General features: G+C 35.0%; 1 protein-coding gene across 1 annotated transcript; it reads left to right on the forward strand.

Annotated features, from left to right (window-relative positions):
- Nucleotides 1-1,036: 1,036 nt before the first annotated feature.
- Nucleotides 1,037-10,457, forward strand: LOC105060367 (multiple organellar RNA editing factor 8, chloroplastic/mitochondrial). The gene is made up of 4 exons (XM_010944034.4): nucleotides 1,037-1,525; nucleotides 2,228-2,325; nucleotides 2,416-2,481; nucleotides 9,289-10,457. The coding sequence occupies exons 1-4, from the start codon at nucleotides 1,134-1,136 to the stop codon at nucleotides 10,086-10,088; spliced, it is 1,356 nt and encodes a 451-aa protein (XP_010942336.2). The 5' UTR covers nucleotides 1,037-1,133; the 3' UTR covers nucleotides 10,089-10,457.
- The last annotated feature ends 211 nt before the right edge of the window (nucleotides 10,458-10,668 follow it).

A 10,668-nucleotide genomic window follows, 5' to 3' on the forward strand; every position in this document is an offset into this window, starting at 1 on the left:
GGAAAAGTGGGCCAAACTCCAAACTACAACCTAATAAAATGAAGTAACAGAGTATTTGTTATTTCCTTCATAAATTATATGCGGTATAAAATACATACTTTTTATTCATGTTCATCAAGTAGAAATTTATTAAGACTTGTGTCTATTTTGCTTGAGCACATAGCTCTTGTCAAAATACTGACTACAAAGCTGCTAACTATAGTTTATATGTCAGATGATTTTAAGATGTACATTATTTTGTCCAATCACTCTTTTTTTTTCTCCTTATCCGTTCAAAATATTTTGAAAATAATATATTATATCTTAGAAATATCTATATCATATATAGACTCACTTAATCAGTACCGTATTAGATCTATACATATATCTCTTTAATTTTTTATCATCCTACTCTACGTTTCTTTCTACATAAAATCTTATATAATTTGATAGTTGATTTTTTTTACAAAATATGTACTACATTAGTTCATTTAGATATTTGCATAAAGAAACTATTCTATTGCCCGTATACTCGTATTGAATTTTTTGTGGCTACTATATAAAGTGGTTCTCGCAGTCGTGTTGCACTATGTTACTTCTTATCATTTCCACAACAACCAATACAACATGACATTTAAGATGGACTAACCGGAAATAGAGATGAACCCAAAAAAAAATAATGAAGAACAAGCCAAAAAAGTTTAGACGAGACGTAGTTAATACAAACATGAACCTGTATGAGACTCGCACACAGAACTGAGAGCAAACATGAACCTGTATGAGACTCGCACACAGAACTGAGAGAAGTTTAACATAATTTTAAAATATGGACAAACTTTTCTGGAGCGTGGCTTTGGATAAATTTCTATTCACATCCAAAATGAAAAAAAAAAAGACTTTGGATGAATTTTATTATATATATATATATATATATATATATATATATATATATATATATATATATATATATATATATATATATATTTATTTATTTATTTATTTTTTGAGGTGGAAATGACGTTTCTGGAAGAATCAAAACCCGTAGCTTAAACCCATCCATCGTGCGAAGCCGATACCTCTAGGGTTTCTCCCTTTCGTCCCCTCTCTTTATCCCTGGTTCTCGTCCTTCTAGCCTTAGGGTTAGGTTTTCGCCAATGGCGGGCCGAGCGCTAATCTCGAAGCTCCCATCTGTCTCCCTCTCTCCCCTCCTCTTCTCCCGATCCTTCGCCTCTCGATCTCTCGCCTGTGCTCGTCCTTCTTCTCCTTTCCTCCGCCTCCGCCCCCTTCTCCCCCTTGCAGATTCTCTCCGCCTTCACTTCGCCGGCGGCCGCGTCGGCGAGGTCCGGTGCTTCTCGACTCGGCCAACGACGTCGTCTCTCAACGACCCGTCCCCGAACTGGAGCAATCGGCCACCTAAGGAGACGATCCTCCTCGACGGGTGCGACTTCGAGCACTGGCTCGTCGTCGTGGAGCCCCCCGATCCAAGCCTCACCCGCGACGAGATCATTGACAGCTACATCAAGACCCTCGCCCAGGTCCTTGGAAGGTTAGGGCCTCCCGCCTCGCTGTCCCTTCCACCTCCCTCTATGCTTAGCTTCGTTGCTTATTATTTTCTTTGATCAGCGTAGGAAATGAAAGGAATACTACTAAATTCTTCCGTATCTGTAACTTCTTTTGTTGATTTTGTGTTTAGTATTTGGTTGATTGACGTGGTAAAGGGCAAGATACGGTTTTGATTGTTCTAGCCTTGGTTTGGATTAGATGCTTCTAGAGTTATTCGGTATTTCTTTCTCTATCATTTTATTTGCGAGCATAAGATCGATTGCCTTGATTTTTTGGTCGAGTTCTTCAAGATTTGGATTTCGACGTTACGTCCCCATGGGAAAATTATTTTTTGTACAAACATTCATTAAATAGCATCAGAACGAACTGGATATTTGTGGAACTGGATAAAGGAATATCAGTTGGTTTCTTTCCTTCATTCAGTATTATTGATTTCTGCAATTAGTTTTTATTTTTGGTATCGTGTGATATTATTTTCTTTTTTTTAATTCTTACATGTTGTCCTTATCGCTATTAGCTTTTCTTTCCGCCCATGTTTTTCACGCATTACCTCTAGCTGGGTTAAAGTAAGCAACTTATATCAAACTATTACCCAGAAAATGTTTTACCGTAACGAACTTTCATGTCTTCTCTCATCGGTTCTTACCTCTTTTACTTGGTCTGTTAATTTTGTGCCATATTTCAGCGAGGAAGAAGCAAAGAAATCAATATATTCAGTGTCTACAAAGCACTATTTTGCTTTTGGATGCAAGGTTTCTGAAGAGACTTCATACAAGATTAAGCGTATGTCTGCTGCACTCACTTTCTTTTTTCCTGCTTCATATTTTTCTTTAAGAGTGATCACTTACCATTGATGCTTTTGAATGTTCACAGCTCTTCCAAAGGTGCGCTGGGTTCTTCCTGATTCATACTTGGATGTTAAGAACAAAGATTATGGAGGTACGCATGTGAAAAGCAAATATGCTATTTGACACTGGTTATTCTGGGCAGTTGGACATTGATGCATCTTTAGCTTTTGTAAGATAAATGTTACATCAAGAGTGCCATAATGGACTTGGAAATTGAATGCAATGCCTATCTATATGTGTTGATCTGCCAAAGTTCAACTTAATTTAGATCTCTTCTCCAAATGCATCCTAAATACAGAGTAATTAAATTATTGTCGGCAGTAGAAGGGTTAAATGATCAGATGATGCGCATGGAAATGAGGCACTTGCTTCACTCTTGTTTTTGATTTTGTTTTTGTTTCTCTCTCTTGTGAATAGGCAGCTGGGGTTATTTCTTTGACTGGCCTTTGGTTTGATGAATTTTGTGGGACGATATGCCTTGGATGCAACCATATGCATTTAAGGCATGTTCAGGGTTGAACATATAAGGGAAAAGATGGTAATTAGGTGAAGCAAAGGAAAAGATTTCATAATATCAATTTATCATTAGACAAACAACTATCTGAAGAGCCATGCTAAGTAATCCGAACAAAGAGATCAATCGCATACAAGCGACCGTGGAATTGTTGAGATAGTGGTCATTTTACAATGTCTTCTTTTTACAATGCAAAACATGGCTTTAAGAAGGGTAAAATAAATTCCATGGGTTCCTACATACTAGGAATCTGCTTATTTGGTGACTATAGATGTGCCACTCAAAGATGTTGTAGTAGCGTTCCTTAGTTTGCTTTCATAATGATGCATTCTTGTGGTGAATTCTAGTGGTTGATGTTGCTTTATATATACTTTGATTGTGATATGATGATATTTCTATTTTGATTTGGTGTACTATATATAAATTGTGTTCCCATACGAGTCATATGTCATCACTATGGGACTAGGTTTGTTGTCTCGGTATTGTGAAAAAAAGGGTACCATCTTATTACAATGCTGATATGTGGTACAATACGAGACAATGAGGCATAGGGGTGTCAATATGGCACGAAATTGTGTACTAATTTGGTATTGGTATGGTACAGTACACCCGGTATGGTATGGTACCAACTGGTACGACAAACGTTGCTACCATATTTGGTACTTTAGATGTAACCCCCACTTCCCCGCACATCCACAACCACACCCACACAAAAAAGGAATTTTTCCATAAATGCATGTTTTGGTTATGGTTTATGCTTGTGCTGAAGAGCTGCCAAAATTCAAAGACATTATTATAATTTATAAATTTCAAGGCATATTAAATTTTGTGAATGTAAGGTGTCCATCTCTTTTATTTTTTTGGGTGAAATTTGTCTATTAATTCTTGGAATTTTGTGACCATGGACTGCATCTGTAAGGTTAGGCCATTTCCTTCAGATGGGTTGAATGATAGGCTAAATTATTTCCTCCATGAATGTTGTTTGAGTTATCCCATTCCCTCCATTTCCAGGTTCCTCTATTGTAGTTTGTGTTATTTGCATTTTCAGTCCATAACCTTGCAGCCCTTTTGTAGGTGCTGAATTATCAGTTGTATGATTGGCAATTATGCCTCCATGCAAATCAATGATTATGCATTGCCCAACCACATAAATAGGAAGAGAAATGGAATAACATGTTGCTTCATTACCATGGCTACTGCCCCTCTGTTAGCATGTTTCTTGTTTTCTTGAAAGTATATGAGCCTTATAATGAGAAACTAAGTTATAATTTGTATCTTATCTAGCCAGTAAGAAAGTTTGCATGATGATGCTGAGAATCTTTTATCAATCGCAAGCAAAATACCCCTGCAATTTTTTTTTTCCTGGGGGGGGGTTAAAAAATAAATAAATACAAAGAAATGTTAAAGACTATGAGATATAAAAGGATAGAATTTAAATTTTTAAATTTAGGATCTCAATTTATTCGATCCTATTTGCATCGATTTGATCGAGAATCTTTATTCTCTTCTTCTTATAGATGTCCCTTGAGATACCCTTGAAGCTCATCTCTTCATCTTATCAGCTTCAGATCGCTGGAAAGAATTGGAGTGAATTTTTAATCGATTTCAGTTAAGAAAAATCCTGAATAGTTAAGAAATGATAAATCATTCCTTTTAACTATTGCTGGTTTTTTTCCACATCTATTTGGAAAGTTCTTAACAGGTGGGTAATTTTAAATTTCAAAATCGGGAATGATGTGGCTTCCTGATAACGTGGGAGCAATATTGTTCTATTTTATTTTTTTCGAGATTTTAGTGAACTTCTAGAAGGAGAGAGATTTCTCTCATATCCATTTAATAGCTACAAGAATGATACTTGTATGATGCATGAGGAGATAATGGAAACCAAAATACAATTTTGTGTAATAGAATAATGATAAGAACTTGAAAATAGAATGAAAAAATATATTATAAGGAAAATGTATTTCTTAGTTATTAATCATTTTACTTCAAACATCTCACTAATAAAAAAATCAGTACCAATGGAAAAGATAAGTTGTTTAACATGATAGTTGAATGTTTGTAAAGGACAAATAAATCTGTGCTTATGTGGAGAATATGAAAATGGAAATGTAATTTTGCGTAACATTCTTACATGTTTTTTTTTCCATAAATTTCAAATTATATGCACTCTTCTTAAGATATTATTTTCATTCCAAAAAAACAACATGGGATGATGAAACAATATTATGTGGGTAATTTTCTTACCAAAAAAAAACATGTGAGATGCGCAAATATTATTATTACCATAATGAAGAATACTGGTATTTTAAAAATTATTTCCTTTAGAGAAGTATGAATTTCAAATCTAGGAAAATTTCTACAAATTATATTATGCAGTTTTTAAAATTTATTTCAATTTTTCTGATTTTTTTTTTTTTTGGGAACAAATTGAGTCCCACTAAAACTCGAATTATCATTACCATGGCTACCTTTCCCTCCTTTAGCTTGTTTCTTGTTTGCTTGGAGTCCCACTAACATATTTCTTCTTTCTTGGTAACATTTGTATCTTGATCTAGCTAGGAAGAAAGTTTGCATGATTATGCTGAGGATCTTTTGTTAATCACAAGCAAAATACCCCTATGATGGGGGGAGGTAAAAACATAAATACTAAAAGGATAATTTTCAATTTTTATATCTTGGATCTTGATTTGATTTGATCCTATTTACATCGATTTGATGAGAATCTTTATCCTCTTCTTCTTGTTGATGTCCCTTGAGATACCATCAAAGCTCATCTCTTCATCTTGCTAGCTTGAGATCACTGGAAAGAAATGGAGGAGTGAATTTTTAATTGATTTCAGTTAAGAAAAATCCTGAATAGTTAAGAAATGATAAATCTTTCCTTTTAACTATTGCCGATTTTTTTTGCTTATATCTATTTGGAATGTTTAATTTTAATTTCCAAAATCAGGAATGACGTGGCTTCCTGATAACGTGGAAGGGATACTGTTTTCTTTGTTTTTATCTTTTTGAAATTTTAGTGAATTTCTATAGTGGGGAGAGATTTTTTCTCATATCTGTTTAATAGATGGAAAAGATAAATTGTTTAACATAGTAGTTGAGTGTTTGTAGAGGACAAATAATTGTGTGCTTATGCGGAGATAATGAAACTGAAATGTAATTTTGTGTAACATTTTTATATGGTTTTTTTTCATAAATTTCAAAATATATACTCTTCTTAACATATTATTTTCTTTCCACAAAAAAAAAAAAGAAAACATGTGAGATGATGAAACAATATTATGGGGGTAATTTTCTACCAAAAAAACATGGGAGATTTGTAAATATTATCATTACCATAATGAGGAATAACTGTGTTTTAAAAAATATTTCTTTTTGAGAAGTACGAATTTGAAATCCAAGAAATTTCTACAAATTATATCTTCATTTTTTAAAAAAAATTATTTCAATTTTTCTGAATATTTTTGGAATGAATTTGAAGAGTCCCGCTAAAAATCAAATTATTATTACCATGGCCACGTTCCACCTTCCCCTCCTTTAGCTTGTTTCTTGTTTGCTTGAAATTATGAGCCTTATGATGAGTAACTAAGTTAACGTTTGTATCTTGATCTAGCTAGGAAGAAAGTTTGCATGATGATGCTGAGAATCTCACGCAGGGGGATAAGAAAAATAAATACAAAGAAATATTGAGGACCATGACATATAAAAGGATATATTTTAAATTTTTAAGTCTTGGATCTTGATTTGATTCGATCCTATTTGCATTGATTTGATCAAGAATGTTTATCCTCTCTTCTTATCGATGTCCATTGAGATACCATTGAAGCTCATCTCTTCATCTTGCTAGCTTGAGATCGATGGAAAAGAAATGGAGGAGTGAATTTTTTATTCATGTTAGTTAAGAAAAATTCTGGTAGTTAAGAAATGATAAATCCTTCCTTTTAACTATTGCTGATTTTTTTTTTCTGCTTATATCTATTTGGAAAGTTCTTAACGGGGGGGGGGGGTAATTTTAAATTTCAAAATCAGGAATGACGTGGCTTCCTGATAAGGTGGGAGGGATATTGTGTTCTTTGATTTTTTTTTTTTTGGAATTTTAATGAATTTCTATATAGGGGGGAGATTTGTTTGTCATATTCGTTTACCAGATACAAGAATGATACTTGTGCGATGCACCAGGTGATAATGGAAACTAAAATATAATTTTGTATAATAGAAGAATAATAAGAACTTGAAAATAGATTAAAATAATATACTGTCAGTGAAATGGACTTCATAATTATTAACCATTTCACTTCTAACATCTTCCTAATAAAAAGATCAGCACTAATGGAAAAGATAAATTGTTTAACACAGTAGTTGAATGTTTGTATAGGACAAATAAATGTGCGCTTATATGGAGATAATGAAAACCGAAATGTAATTTTGTGTAACATTCTTATGTGGTTTTTTCCTTAAATTTCAAATTATATGCACTTTTCTTAACATACTATTTTCTTTCCAAAAAAAACTCTGTGAGATGATGAAACAATATTATGCAGGTAATTTTGTTACCCAAAAACCATGTGGGATGCATAAATATTATAATTACCATAATGAGGAACACTGGCATTGGAAAAATTATTTCCTTTAGAGAAGTACGAATTTGAAATCCAGCAACTTTTCTACAATTGTGTTGTGCATTTTTTTTTCAAATATTTCAAATTTTCTGAATTTTTTCTTGGGACGAATTTGAATAGTCCCACTAAAAATCTAATTTGTTCCTTTTCAAAGAGTCTTGCTAAAAATTAGACTTCTTTTTGCCCCTTTTTTAACAGCATTTTCTATATTTATTAAGAACTTTTTTTTTGAGTGGAGAAAAATGAGCTAAATTTTTCTTTTTTTTTTTATTAACATGACTACCAAAAATAATTAATAAGAGACAATATTTTTATGATTTTTTTGAATTTTGGAGAGTGGTTGACTTTTTTTCTCTCCTTTCTGTTCAATAGGTATAGATATTTGATTGATATTGGAGATATTTTGACATTATGCTGTAGTGAGATCCTTGAAGATGCGAACATGGAGCATAATTTGGGGTTGATAACATTGAATAAAAAATAAACCATGAAATTTCTCCTTTATGCTGTACTCTATGAATCTGTCCTTAACCTATCTTCAGAAAGAGCTCATCATTCAGGATAGAAAAGCTAGAGTATGTTCATGTCAAGAGTATTATATAGCATGTATAAAACTCAACTCGGTTTGATCTGAATGGTTACCCGGGCTTTTTTTGTAAGGTTCAGTAAGCATAGCCCTAATTGTTGGCGTGAGGAAACCACCCATTAGATGCACAATCATAAGTAATTCTTTATTGCTTTGCATGCTCTTAGTATGTTTCCTTCCATACTGGATTTTAAGGTCCAAAATTATCTGTTATGTGCTCATTTGATTTTGTCCTATCATTCTTGGTCTTTGTCCAATAGGGGTTCTATTGACTAGGGGCCTCAACAGTTTTCATCTAGGAAAGAAGAAAGATGTTTTAAAGTGAAAAGGACATGCTCCCATTATAAAAATAGTGACAATGACAAATCTACTTCCTGATTCGGCATAAATGGTCCAGAAATTGATGTGATGGTATATGGAAATAAAAGACCATTACGACATGGCAACTGATATGAAGGTTTCACATTTCCATGTTGCGTAACAGCATCGTCGTTATCTTTACTTGTTGATGTCTGAATGCTACAATTTCTCTTTTTAGGAAAGATATGGTTTTCAATGATGGTGAATGACTCAAAGGAAGATGCTCATTTACATCTGTAGCAGTTCTCTCCAACTTTGGCAATCCTTTGGTTCATCGTGTTTTTCAAATTTTCATTCATTTGCATGCTTGATTGGAATTAGTTGCAAGAAAAGAAGTGACAAAGAAAAAAAATGATGGATGCTTGTTCAAATATCAGCTTTTGCTGTCTGTGTGCAGGATCATGTGTAACTGTGGCTAAGGTATGAGGGAAAGTAGAAAGACAGTTGTGCTTCAGGAGTAAAGATGAGGTTATGAGGAAACCATCTAACTGTTAATAGCAAACAAAACTAAATGGTCAGTTTGGAATAAAAGGAATCTAATCCCAATTAATTTAAATAATTCTATTATTTGCACAGTTTCTACTGAAATTAAGCTTTCTAAACTTTCCTAAACTTGTCATAAGCTGCATAGAATGCAAATATTTATCAACTAAATCGAGGCAGCGTGGCCTGCTTGCTATTTTGTTCGATTCATCTCATTTCTTTTATCTTTTCATCTTGCAATTAAATTCTTGTGTATTAGCACCATAGGAAAAAGAATTATTTAGGAGCTTTTCTTTAGTTAATGTGTTAATTTTTTTCACCCTTGATTTGCAGGAGAACCATTTATAGATGGTAAAGCTGTACCTTATGACCCAAAGTACCATGAAGAATGGGTCCGGAATAATGCTCGTGCAAATGAGAGATCCAGGCGCAATGACAGACCTCGTAATTTCGATAGATCAAGGAATTTTGAAAGGAGAAGGGAGAACATGCAGAACTTCCAAAACAGAGAAGCACCTCCTATGCCAAATCCAAACTTCCAAAGCCATGGTCAGAACCCTGTGCCACCACCTCCACCACAAAGTGCCATGCCATCCAGAGACATGCCTCCAATGCCTAATGCACAGAACACCATGCCTCCCAGAGACATGCCTCCGCCACCTAACCGTGACTTCAATACCATGCCTCCTAACATGGGTGGTATGCCCCACAACTACCAGAGCCAAATGCCTCCCAGCCCTCAAAGCAGCTATGCACCAAACAGTGGACCTGGCTATCAAGGAAGCCAGGGCTATCAAGGAGGCAGTCCTGGGGGTGGTATGCCTGGTGGTCCTGGTTATCAAGGAGGCGTCCATGGGTACCCAGGGGGCAATAATCCTGGGGTTGGGATGCCGGCAGGCCCTGGTTATCAGGGAGGTGGTCCAGGCTATCAGGGAGGCAACACTGGCTATCAGGGAGGGGGCCCTGGCTATCAGGGAGGGGGCCCAGCTTATCAAGGGGGTGGCCCTGGTTACCAGCATGGTGGATCCAGTTATCAAGGAGGCGGCCCTAACTATCAGCAGGATGGACCTGCTTATCAAGGGGGCACACCAGCTTATCAGGGGAGAGACATGCCTGGAAGAGATCATCAATAGGAACTATTGCTGGAGATGCTTGTGCAGAATTGAATACGAAGCAATACATCTCTATGTTGTAGGAGCCCATAACGCATGCACTGTTAATTTTGATGAGACCGGGACTTTATCTACATAGGTAATATTTCAATTTAGTAGCTGCTAGTTATGCCGTCCAGATCCTCTTTAAGCTTGCAAGAGCATGAAACTCTTTTGAGTGTTAAAAGGTTTTTTAATTTTGATCTGAAGCATCTAGTCTTATTGTTGCTGATTCTGAGCAAAATTTGCTGGGATGCTGAAATCTGTGGCCAAGGAAGTGCTTTATATGTAATACCTGATTAAAGTGCACATTAATTTGAATAGTTTGAATGGACCAGATTGTCCAAGAAATTACAATGGGTCAATTTGAGAATGTCATCATGGTCTGGTGCCCTAGGCCTGTTTCCGGGCTATAGATTTTTCCCAGTGAGCTGGTAGGGCAACATGATAAGTCCATTTGCGTTTTATAAATTGAGCATTACAATAGTAGTTTTATTTGATATCATTAAAAAATAATTTCTACCAAAAAAAAGAATAATAACTTGTCTGGATATCGGGTGAT

This window comes from Elaeis guineensis, chromosome 1, assembly GCF_000442705.2.
Source record: "Elaeis guineensis isolate ETL-2024a chromosome 1, EG11, whole genome shotgun sequence".
NCBI lineage: Eukaryota > Viridiplantae > Streptophyta > Magnoliopsida > Arecales > Arecaceae > Elaeis > Elaeis guineensis.